The sequence below is a fragment of the Dasypus novemcinctus genome, chromosome 11 (genome assembly GCF_030445035.2).
Source record: "Dasypus novemcinctus isolate mDasNov1 chromosome 11, mDasNov1.1.hap2, whole genome shotgun sequence".
Lineage (NCBI taxonomy): Eukaryota > Metazoa > Chordata > Mammalia > Cingulata > Dasypodidae > Dasypus > Dasypus novemcinctus.
The window spans coordinates 24,667,158-24,679,491 of record NC_080683.1 but is presented as its reverse complement, the minus strand read 5'-3'; the positions used below and the strand labels follow the sequence as shown (position 1 = coordinate 24,679,491).

Sequence of the window (12,334 nt, the reverse complement as noted above, 5' to 3'; positions counted from 1 at the left end):
ATTTTCCCTTTTTCTTTTGGAGGGTTAGAGGATAAAGCAAGTATCATTATTATCTAGAAATCACTAAGAATTTGGGAACATCTGGTAAGGGAACCACAACTGATTTTGCCCAACCCCCATTCTCCTAGACTTTTAAGGCTTCCTATCTTGGTCTTTGAAGGAGGTGCTCTTCATACACCATTATGGGTGACTTCTCCAACTTTCTATTTTTTGGCACTTTAGTGGGAGAAATATGATTTACGTCAGCTTTAGGCATAGAAATCTTATTCAAAGAAAAAAATGGGGAAAAAATTGACAATTACTAGAAACCATGTTAACCAAGACTGTGACAATTATTTGTAGAGCCAACAGATTTATTTACAGATTTTAATATCTTCAATTTTTTTAATCAAAAAAGGAAAATTATATCTAACCATTAGTTTTGTTTTTTTTTTAAAGCTTTTTACTATCCTTACTTATTTTTACTTCTAATTTTGGATTCTTTTCATCATCCTTTGACCTATCAACAATTTATTTTCCTATCTTTCTCAAAATTGTTCCACATGTACCTGAATAATGCTTCAATAGCGAACCGTTTTGTAGGCATAAATTCTAGCGCTGGTCTATATGATAGTGGCTGGCATTTAGAAAGGCTGCTCCCATCACCCACATTCCTCCCTCCAAATGGGGTCATGTGTGCTGGGGCATTAGTGGTATTGGAGGCTAGGCACTAACAAAGCCTTTCACTATGACAGGGAGAAAGGCCATGGAGACTTACCATGGGAACTCACTTTTGACTCTATTGTGGAATGGGGCTCATCACCTCACTCTTTCCTAGATGTTTCCTAGCGAAAACAGATAAGGCATTTACTATTTTACAATGGAGATCATGAAGGTGCCAGGGGCAAAATGACTCATTCCAGATCATATAAGCCTATCAGACCTGATTTTTAGTCCCTTCTTCCAGCTAGTATTTTTTTTCCCTCCATTAGGATGTCTTTTAATAAAAAGGTAATTAAAAAAGGAAATCAGTAAAGTAATTAGTGAAGTAAGTAAATGATTAATGGCTCATTTAAAAAAAGCTTCATTTTTTTAAAAAGGAAAAAAACATATGAGAGTAACCCTTTACTGTTCAGAGTAGGCTCATTCCTGAGGGTGTTCTATGTTGCTGAGTGTTGGAAGGCCCTGTGTGTCCTTCAGGCAACACCTTCTCCATGCACCCCAGCAGTAAGGGAGGCATTTCTTTTCAGACTACCTTGGGGCTTAGACTTAGTGGTGATGTCATTCATTCAAGTTACATTTTGCGTAGAATGGTTTAGTATATTAGTGTGTGTTGGTGACTTCTTCCCCAAAATTGGATTATAACCTCCTGGAAGTCAGGAAGCATTCATAATGGTAAGTTTAGTTTAATTTAACCAAAATATATTGATTCTTTTTAACTAGGCAATAATAGTTACTACTAGTTCCGCAGCTCCTCCTCACTGGGTTCTTTACCTATCGTATCTTTACAATAACTTGGAAATTAAGCATCGTTTTACCATTCTAAACACAATGAAACTGAGGCTTATAGAATTTAAGGCTTTGCTTCAGATGTTATATCAAAGGTAAAGCCAGGATTTTTGTCCAGGTCTGTCTTATTTTAGTGTCCATGCTTTTCTAAATGCCCACCCCTCCTTCCCATATATAGATTATCTGGGAAATTTACATATAAGGGATATTCAGCTTGGAACCTCAAGGAGATAACAAACTGCAATATGAAGCACTGTGAAAAAAAACTCCTGCAAATACATAAACAGGACTCTGAGCAGACTACTTCATGAAGAAGATGGAATTGGAAGGATGGTTGAGATTTTGGCTGAAGGAGAAAAGGACTTTCCAGATTGAGGGCAAGCACACTTAAGGAGCATTGATATCATAAGGTGTGGACTATTTTTCATTTGGTTGCATTTTGGAAAACATGTTGACAAGAGAGGGAGGATGTAGCCATATTTTTGGAGGGTCTTGAATGCTAGACTAAAGTCATTCTATTTACTTCAGTAGTCACTGAGGAGCTTTTGAAGATTTAAAATAGGAGAGGGGCCTGTAGGAAGCTGTACTAAAGAAAGATTACCCAAGGCAGCAGGAAGCAGCATGAAGAATGGGTTGTAGCATGGACCAAATGGAAATACTTGTTAGGACACTGTTTCAATTGATTAGAATTAGAGGAAATCCATTGAGGACCTGAAGAAGATTGATAGCAATCAGATGGAGAGGATGGTACAGATCAAAGAAGTACAAAAAAGAGGAAATAGAAAGGGTTTTCCAACTCCTGACCACTGCGGACTGAAAGAAGTTAACAATGAGTCCATTGTTCAGAATCAGATCACTGGGAATGGAGGTTCCAGTAGTAGATATGGGGAAACAATCAGGAGGGATATGATATTGGTTAAGATTTGCCTTTAGTGAGTTTGGGGTGCCACCATATGGGAGGGGAGATAAAATATTTAGTTTTTGGTCAGAATCTCTAGGATTAGACCTTGGAAAGTAAATTGGAGCACAGATAAAATTAAAAATTATTTATAATGAGGTGTTAGGTCAAACAGTGGGGTTAAAAAGATTTATAAAGAAGAGAGAAAATAAGCCAATGCTGGAACTTAAGTCAGGGGAGCCTTTGTTTCAAAGTTTGTGCAAGCTACTAATGACTCATAAAACTTCACTGTCTGTTGCAGAGACAAGGGGACTAAAACTCTTACTATATGCTATGTTTCTGGCTGTGTTCTGAGGTGCTTTTAGGAAAAATCTCTGACAAAGATGAGGGAGAGGAAAGTTATCGAGTGAAAGGAGAAGCAGGGTCAACCCTGTGTACTGATGGAGGAAATAGGTACAGATACAATGTGTTTGAGGTATTGGTAATGTTGTAGAATTTGAGAGAAGTTCAATTATTTGAGTATAGAGAGGCCAGGACTCAGGAATGATTTTGAGAAGGAAAAATGGTTTATTGATGGCCGGCCGGACTCGGGAGCTTTCTGTTTGAATCCCGAGCCCTGAACAAGATTTTCAAACGTCTTTTATACAGAGAGGAAAGGCCAAATGGTCCCTTTGTTTCAGTTCTCAATAGACTTCAATTAGCACATATATCTTCCACATCTTAGGTAAGCTTTTAGCATTGACTCCAGATATTCTAGATAAGCTTTTAGCATATTTTGTTATTGCATTTCCCCTAAATAAAGTTTATAGCCCTTGCACTGTTAAACTGTTTCCTGGGACTGGAGCCGTTGCCATTGTCCCTAAGGGCAGGACTGCAGCCTCTTACCGTTCCACACCCACAAGTCAAACAGCTTGGGTTATCTCTGAAGAGACAAAGAGCCTTCCACCCATAGCCCACATCATTCCCCCCTTTTGCCAAAGTTTAACTTGCTAAGCTTTGGCATAATTATTGTTGGAGCTATGAGGTGGATGGCTGTTTGTTGTTTTGATTGATTATTTATCAGTCTTTAGTACAGCATCCAGGACTGTTTTTAGAAGTTTAGAATATTCTGCTGCAAGTTGCAGCATCCTTCATCTTAGAGAGATTTTCCAGTATTCTACTAGCCTGGTGCATAGTGCTCTCTGGCACCATGGAACAGTGCCAGTCTGGAGGCGATATCCATTGTACACTTGGCTGTACCGAGTCATTATTGGCTGCTGCAGGAGCTTGAAACTGCAATATAGTTTCCATTGACTTCAGGAGCAGAACCAGAGACTGATAGAGCACATACTTTAATTGAGGGGTCAGTGACCAGCCTAGCCAATAACTCACATGGAGAGGCCACCTGTAGTGTATTCAAGGCCTGGTTTGAATGCACAAGAGTTTGACAATGTTAAAGTTTATTCCTTGTTTTTATATATATTTTAAACAACTTAACGCAACACATATATCAAATGACTGTTTACTTACACAATTTTACTATGAAGGTAACAGTAGGTACTTTACTTTAGTAAAAGAGGAAAAATATTATTTTTCATTGTTAAAATGAAAACAGAATATTTCCAATAGAATCAAGACAACTTTTTATTACCATTTACTTAAATGTGTACTTTGCAGTGGCCTTCAGACAGGTTTTATTATCATGAAGTTATTTCTGCTACCAATACCAATCTAAGTTTTTTTAGTTAACAATGACTTCTACAACTAGAACTATTTAAACATTTTCAGTTTGGAAGATGTTTTACAAACTCTTTATAATTGACTATAACCACATTGATTAGCCACCTCATGTTTAAATAAACTTACTAAATTACAATTACCAATGAAAGAAATTTACTCTTTATTTAAGAGAGCATATCTACAATCTTTTTCCTTTAGCCTAATTTCACCAATGTGAACTTACAATTTTCATTACTGTAAAGATTTTGTACATATAATGTTAATTTAGTTTATAAATTAACTATGGGAGATTACACTCAAGTTAAATAAAATTGAAACCATAATAGTTTATGCAAGGAATGTTCTCTTTTTCCCTTACAGGAAGCTAAAAACTTCTTTTCTTTGTTTAAGTTATGAAAATTAATAATTTAAAAGCATACTGACTACCAGGTTTTAAAACACATTACACAGTTATTTAATTTTTTTTTTTTTAATCATAACCCAAGAAAGATCTCTCCATAGTTTTTATGGACTTTCCTTTACTTACTGAAATTTGTTAATAGAGCCACTAATTACCTTTATTTTGTTGGAAAGAAATCTTCTGAAAGAAAATAAGGCTCACCAGATTGTGGAGAAGAATTTATTCTCAATCTTGCAAGAAGGTGCGCAGAGCCAGATATGGATGGTGCCCCGAACAAAGAAAAATGACACAATTTATACCCCTAAGCCTAGCATGCAAGCTCTTCCTCTGTTTTTCCATAGATTGGAAACTTCAGAAGTTACAGCTTATCTGAGATCTAACTTTCCCACACAAAAGTTTGTGATTTAACTGCTTCCTCTATCACATTCCAACCGTTTTAGTTTTTACCTGCTCCCCTTTGTTAAATAAGGAATAGAATTTAGTGCTGAAATGGCATCGACTTAGTCCTTCTTGGGCATCCTTCCACTGCCCATAGGACTGGCCTAAACTGGTCTCCTCCACTGCTGTCCAACCCGGGAGTGGGAGACTGAGGCAGCAGGCCGCCAGGTTACACCAATCAACAATTTTTTCCTTACGTGAAAATTAACCTAATCTTTGTTTTGTTTTGTTTTGTTATTTTATGGCTGACAAAAGGTTTAAACTGGGAAATTACAGGGCAAACTGATTCTTAATTCCCTAGCCTAGTAGATAGGTTTAATCTGCCACACCTAGTCTTGCCTTTAAAGCTCTTACAAAGAGGAGGCCCTTTCCCAATTGTTTCTATAATCAGATTTCTATGACTTTTTCATCCTGCTTAGTTTAATTTGGGCTTTAAGAATATTTACAAATATAACTGCATATTTAGTTTTTAACAATTGAATAGAGCTCTTTTAAGAATTTTTATTTGTTAATTTGATATTATCCTGATGTATGAAGACATACACTGAGCATTTTTTTAAAAATGGGCAGACACAAAGAGTTAGACACAAACACAACTCATTGATATTACTTATAATTTGCATTATTTTATATACTGTTTAGCTTAATTAGGGGTCCAGAAATACATATTACTTACATAACTGCATATTTAACCTCAACAATTTGAGCAAATAGGCAGATATAAATAGTTTGAGACAAAAACATAACTTTAATTACTTTAAACTTCTAATCTTTACAAAACAAGTGTGACTGCAAACATTTCAAAGACTCCTGAAACTTTCCTTAATTTGCACTATGACCATGCAGTTTACCACAAGAATTTTCTTTATTACTTAATGGATTGTAATAACCAAAATGTTCTCAATGCTTTAGCACCATTTTGTTTTAGAACTTTATATTTTACTTTGAAATTAGCAGAATTTTGGATAAACACCAAGATTAATCTTATATATTTACTGAGGCTATTTGAAGACTCAGGGAGACAGACGTTTCTCTCATGAATTGCCACTCTTAGGGACACTGATCGTCCAGGCAGGAGACTTCTCCCCCTCTACCCCTCTTTTGAATTTGGAGATAATAAAATTCCAGTGGTCATTTAACCTTATTCCATCAGGCAGCAATTTATTTAGTTTACACTTGAATTCATGAGAGAAAGGGTTACTAATACCAGGACAGGAGACAGTGATGTCCCAGCTCTTTTCTGGCCTATAGGGGCAGAAGCTATTATGAAATAACCATAGGCAAAGGCAAGGGGTGAGGTTAGCCTTGAAGTAACCATAAACTAAGGAAAGGTAAAGTTTAGAGTTTACACTTATATAATAATTTCAGGCTAAATTCACCCAGCTATAATTTCAGTTATTACCTTTCCACTGTTTTATAATATAAATGCATTTATAAATGATTTTAACGACAAAGTCATCTTCTGTTTCCTTAACAATAAAAACACATTCCATATATCCCACATAGTAAGTTACCAGGCAAACTTCTTACAACATATAATTGCCATTAATACTAAAAAGCTTGTTAAAATAATGAACTTTCCTTCACTCTAAATACTTAGCATGTAATACCAGAAACAGTTTCTTTGGAAGCAAGTTGGCAGGAGAGGTTGGCTGCCAAATAAATTTGTTATAAAATTACCTTTTATTATTATTATTATCAATTCAGTTTTTGTTTAATAATGACTTTCTGCAATTAGCCATTTAAATACCTTAATTTAAACAATGCTTTGTAAAACTTTTATAATTATTTATACCCTTAAGATAAATTTTACCTTCACAGAACACATTCTCTTACTTAAAGTTACTATAATACCTTCTAAGAACCTGGGCAGAATGCAAAGGTATTTTGGCTTTGACACCCTAGGGAGGGAACCTTACTGCATTTATTCTGATTCTGCTTTTCACCCCCTTCACTTCCCCCCCCTTCCAGGCAGTCAGGTGCACAACAAACAGGAATGCGGCTTATGAATAGAAGGGTGGACTCACTGGAAACGGGCAAGCCGCTCCTCCCTTTCCAGCTTTCAGCCAAAATGGGCAGTCAGAACCTACTCAAATTTGGCAACTCTCCTGGGGACCCAGCCACCCTGACTGGGACATCCCCAACAAAATTGGGTGCGTGGCGCGGACACAGATGGCCTCCAAGCCCCGGCAAAGGGCCAGATCAGAGACAAGACAGCAGAGCATGCACAAACATCTAGACTCCGCAAACATCCAGACTCCTCAGCTTTTGCCCCAGAATCATTTCACCCCCTTGCCAATGGCAAGGGAGGGCTCCAGCTCAGCTGTAATTCTACTTTACATAAGGACACAACTCCAACACTAGCATTGAGCTGACACAGACAGAAGCACAGAGGTCCCTAATCTGACCCACAAGTTTATATATTTATTTTCACCATGGCTGCCCCCACAGCCATCACAAACCTCAGAACACTTAACCTTTGGTATAAAGCAAATTCATTCATAAATTAGCACCATGACAAAAGATTTCAGCTAGACTTTTCCACTGTTTAACTTTACACCCATACCAAGCTCCACTAAAAAAGTCGATCCATTTTTCTGTAACCAAGTTTGTGTGTTTGTTTGTTTGTTTTTTAATCCAGACCAATTTCCAGGACGTTAGGACTTGAACCTATAAATAGCCCTTCCTATTAAAATCAAGCTTCCACTCCTTTAGTGGATATAAGACTAGTACCAGATTCTAACATGCAGTTAGACAAACCCAAAACACCAGGGCCTTTCCTTGGTTTTTCTCCTCTTCCCAAGCCTAGAGAGAACGGCTTCCCCCAACCTTCTGGGGCTACTAGGGTTCTCTCGGGAGGTGATCAGCCTCCCCTTCCTAGCAATTAAAGCTAGGGCCTTCCAGACTGTGCTCACCCGGGGAGTCTCACCTTCTTCCATGTTCGGAGTTCTTTTTCGTTCCCAGAATCTTTCTCTTCAGACCTTCCATTGCCCTCGATTTTTGTCGGGAAGATTCTGGCAGAGCCCACATCTTTTCTGGATTAAATTTAATCCAGGGGCACCCAGATTTGGGGTTCACCCGAGTCCTCCTGGCTTCCTCGGGGATTTGGAAGGGGCAGCAAAATGCTACCGTCTCTGGCCTTCGTTTGTTGTCCCTTCGTGGTTGCCAAAAATGTTGTAGAATTTGAGAGAAGTTCGATTATTTGAGTATAGAGAGGCCAGGACTCAGGAATGATTTTGAGAAGGAAAAATGGTTTATTGATGGCCAGCCGGACTCGGGAGCTTTCTGTTTGAATCCTGAGTCCTGAACAAGATTTTCAAACGTCTTTTATACAGAGAGGAAAGGCCAAATGGTCCCTTTGTTTCAGTTCTCAATAGGCTTCAATTAGCATATATATCTTCCACATCTTAGGTAAGCTTTTAGCATTGACTCCAGATATTCTAGATAAGCTTTTAGCATATTTGGTTTTTGCATTTCCCCTAAATACTTAAAGTTTATAGCCCTTGCATTGTTAAACTGTTTCCTGGGACAGGAGCCATTGCCATTGTCCCTAAGGGCAGGACTGCAGCCTCTTACCGTTCCACACCCACAAGTCAAACAGCTTGGGTTATCTCTGAAGAGACAAAGAGCCTTCCACCCATAGCCCACATCAGTAACCCAAGGGGCTAGCTGTCCCTCAAATACCTCCCCTGTCCATGCTGTCTTCTCCTTTCAAGCCTCAAATTCCTATCATTCCCTCCAAAGGTCAATGTTAAGATGTGCCCATTCATTTATTCATTCAACAGACATTTATTGGGCATATGCTGTTTGACAGGTCTTGTGATAAAAGAGGGATGTACAAGATAGCACGAGACCCACCCCTCATGTCTTATGAGGGAAAGTAAACAAAAAGAGAAATATATAATTACAAATTATGATAATGGTATAAAGAGGAAAATAGGAACACCATGAGTACATAATAATTTAGAAATGGGATGGAGGTTGTCGATGACAGTTGATCTTGGAAGTTGTATTAGAACTGAGACCAAAACATTGAGTAGGAGCTGGCTGGCTAATGTTTGGAGGGTAAAGCCTTAGAGGGGGAGAGGGTGGTTTGTGTGGAAGCACCAAGACAGGAAGAGCATTGTGCATGGAGGGAACAGAAAGAGGGTAAGAGGACTGGATTGTGGCAAAGGAGTATTCTGTGATAAGGTTGGATAAGTGGATGAAAGTCAAAGTGTGAGGAGCCCTGTGGGGAATTCTATAAAAAATGGGACCTTATTCTATTCGTAATGGTTGAATGACAATTTATTTTGCACATTGCAAGAGTGGATAAAAGAAAACTGAATTAGCGGTTCTTAGGAAATGACGATGGTGTGAATTACTATGGTGGTTGTGGAGATCTGTTAATTTTCTGTTAATTTATGAAAATATTTAATAAAAGATATAAACTATAATTGAAAAATAGAATTGATTAAGAATGTTCTCTTCTCTTGGAAATGCCCCCATCCCCAAGTCCATGCACATATGTGTGAAAGCTTTTCTAATATTAAGAATGCCAAACACAGGAAGCAGACTTGGTCCAGTGGTTAGGGTGTCCGTCTACCACATAGGAGGTCTGCAGTTCAAACCCTGGGCCTCCTTGACCCATGTGGAGCTGGCCCATGCACAGTGCTGATGTGTGTAAGGAGTGCTGTGCCACACAGGGGTGTCCTCTGCATAGGGGACCCCCATGCGCAAGGATTGCACCCCATAAGGAGAGCCGCCCAGTGTGAAAAAAAGTGCAGCCTGCCCAAGAATGGTGCCACACACATGGAGAGCTGACACCACAAGATGACACAACGAAAAGAAACACAGATTCCTGTGCCACTGACAACAACAGAAGCGGACAAAGAAGAACACACAGCAAATAGACACAGAGAACAGATAACTGGGGCAGGGGGGAAGGGAGAGAAATAAATAAATAAAATAAAATCTTAAAAAAAAAAAAAGAATGCCAAATACATGTAATTTATTGAAATCCATTAAAGAAAGACATTCTTGAAAATATGTTTAGTAAAATCTCCTATAAGACTTTCTTCCTTGTTTTTTCACAAAATACTTGTGGAGATAGGCCAAGTGTCAGGAGCTGTATTGGGCACTGGGGATACAAATGAGAATAAGGCAAGACTCCGCTGCTGAATAGCTGCCAGACCTTACTTTTTAAAAAGAATTTTGCCAAGAACCTAAGCTGTTTATGCTACAAGGAAGCAACGTCATTTATTATGGTATAATATAATTAGTCCATTTAAAAATTGGAAAATTAGCTCTATAATATAAAGAGATATGGTATTTCTAAGGTAATTTACAATTTATAAAGAGCAGCTCCTGTTGTTTAGGAGGTAAACATTTTAAAGGCTCTTTATAAATTGTAAATTACGCATCCCCCACCAATAAAAAGATACTCAGTCTTGAATGTCAATAGTGCTGAGGTTGAGAAACCTCTATGCTATTATTCCTTTTTCACCTATGAAGGAAAATTGCTTAAAACATAACCTAACTCCTAATTTGGCACACTTTCTGCGATACTAGGTTACCTTTCTCAGAAGCTTTACTATTTTGACAGACATACCAGTTAAATATATATACTACATATGTGTTTACAGGCTGTTTCTTCTATGAAGCTGCCATTTCAATATATGAAGACCTGGTTATTCTAGCCAACTGGAATGCATGTGAGTTTATGTGGGCTCTATTATGAATTAAAGTGATGAAATGTCTAAACAGCTTAAGCACAAAAAAGTAAAATTCCTCTTGTGGCAGATTGGTATTGTTTATGAATTCCAAAACTAGATTGTGTTTGTAAATTGGTCTGTTTCTCTGGGCATATTAGATGGTATCAGATTCAGAGGTTTCACTTTTACTTTATTAAATCAAGATTAGGGCTTTTATTTGACCACATCATTAGGGCAACTTGGCTTGAGTCCCCACCTATTGCTAGCCTACAGCTGTGGGCTAATAAACAGATGCTCAGTCAAAGACAGGGAAGTAAATACACGAGAAGGAGAACACAGGGAGATTAGTTTTGGGTACTGGGCCCCCAGGGAACTGTTTACCTGATAGTTTGCAGCTGAAGAGACCAGAGACCTGAAGAGCGGAGAAGGCCCGGAAAGAAACGAGCTATGGGGAGAGAGACAAGCCTCATGCTAGCCTGTAGCAGACCAGAAGGATATGGGACCACAGAGCCTTAGGAGGAAGAGGAAGGCTGAAGTCTTCCTCTTGGAGCCATCCTGCTCCAACATGTGGCAACAGAATTTGGTGAGGGAAGTAACTTATACTTTATGGCCTTGTGACTGCCAGCTTCTGCCCCAAATAAATACCCTTTGTAAAAGCCAACAGATTTCTGGTACTTTGTATCAGTATCCTTTGACAGACTAATATACCTGTGCCATAAAGGAATAATTTCTCACAACTTGGATAAGAAAGAAACTGAACACAAGGGCATTCCCTTTGTATTTCCCATGGTCTTGATGCAGTATGTTTGTGTTTATCATCACTGAACTATCAAGTTTAAAGGTTGTTTCATGTTTTCTTATTTGATTATATCTTCATTTATAGTTGCTCCCATTTTATGTGAGAGAAGCTGAAAATATAAATCACTTTCACTGTGACCATCTCTATAGATCAGAGGGCAGATAATAAATGTTATTTAATGATGGTAACATAGGATAGCAGTATAATTTTCTCTGTGCTCCACCTCAAATTCTACCTTATGGCTTAAACATCATATATATAATCCGAAATGGAGCTTTAAGTATGTCTATGTATGCTTTCAAATGTTTACCTCCTAAGCAACAGTGAACAGGTTCACATTTCTAGGCTGTGAACATTAGTGACAACATTTCTTAATTCAAATGCATAAAGACAACTCTTGTCCCCATTTTCCTTCAGAGTAAGAAAGCATTATAGAATAAGTGTGTGTGGTTCCCAGAACCCAGAGGATGTCACACACCATTAGATCAATGCAGTGAAAAGAGCATAAGTAGACAGTGGTCTACATGGCCTGATTTGGAGGAACCTAAGGAATGGTTCTTCCTCCTCCTACAATGTCTACTCAAGCCACCTGCCCAGAGGCCTTAAGTTCCAATAGAAAAAGAGTGATCCATTGGGTATACTGAAGAACTTTCTTTTGTCTTTGTTTTAGTTTGACAAAAGCTTTTGGAAGCGTTATACCAGAAATGGGTTTGCTTTTGTAATTGGAATTTATTAGGGTGAAAGCTTACAGTTCTGAGACTGTGAAAATGTTCCAATAAAGGCATCATTAGAGATGCTGTCTCATGGAAAGTTGGCTGCTGGTGATCCTGGGCTCCTGCCATGTGGCAAGTCACAATGACAGTTCAGTGGTCTGGGTCTCTGCCTTCTCCTCCAGGCTT

The 12,334-nt window shown here is 38.3% G+C and overlaps 1 protein-coding gene across 9 annotated transcripts in view; it reads left to right on the top strand.

Annotated features, from left to right (window-relative positions):
- PKHD1 (PKHD1 ciliary IPT domain containing fibrocystin/polyductin) overlaps window positions 1–12,334 on the top strand; it is a 568,785-nt gene that overhangs the window by 407,450 nt on the left and 149,001 nt on the right. For 6 of the 9 annotated variants that reach the window (XM_058306868.2, XM_071218516.1, XM_071218517.1 and 3 more), the window contains one exon: window positions 10,568–10,636. The exons of 2 other annotated variants lie outside the window; for them this stretch is intronic. In XM_058306868.2, the coding sequence (XP_058162851.1) occupies window positions 10,568–10,636 (69 nt within the window). Of the gene's footprint in view, window positions 1–1,666; window positions 4,256–10,567; window positions 10,637–12,334 lie in introns of those variants that run through there. One more of the 9 variants, XM_058306872.2, reaches the window with a different exon arrangement.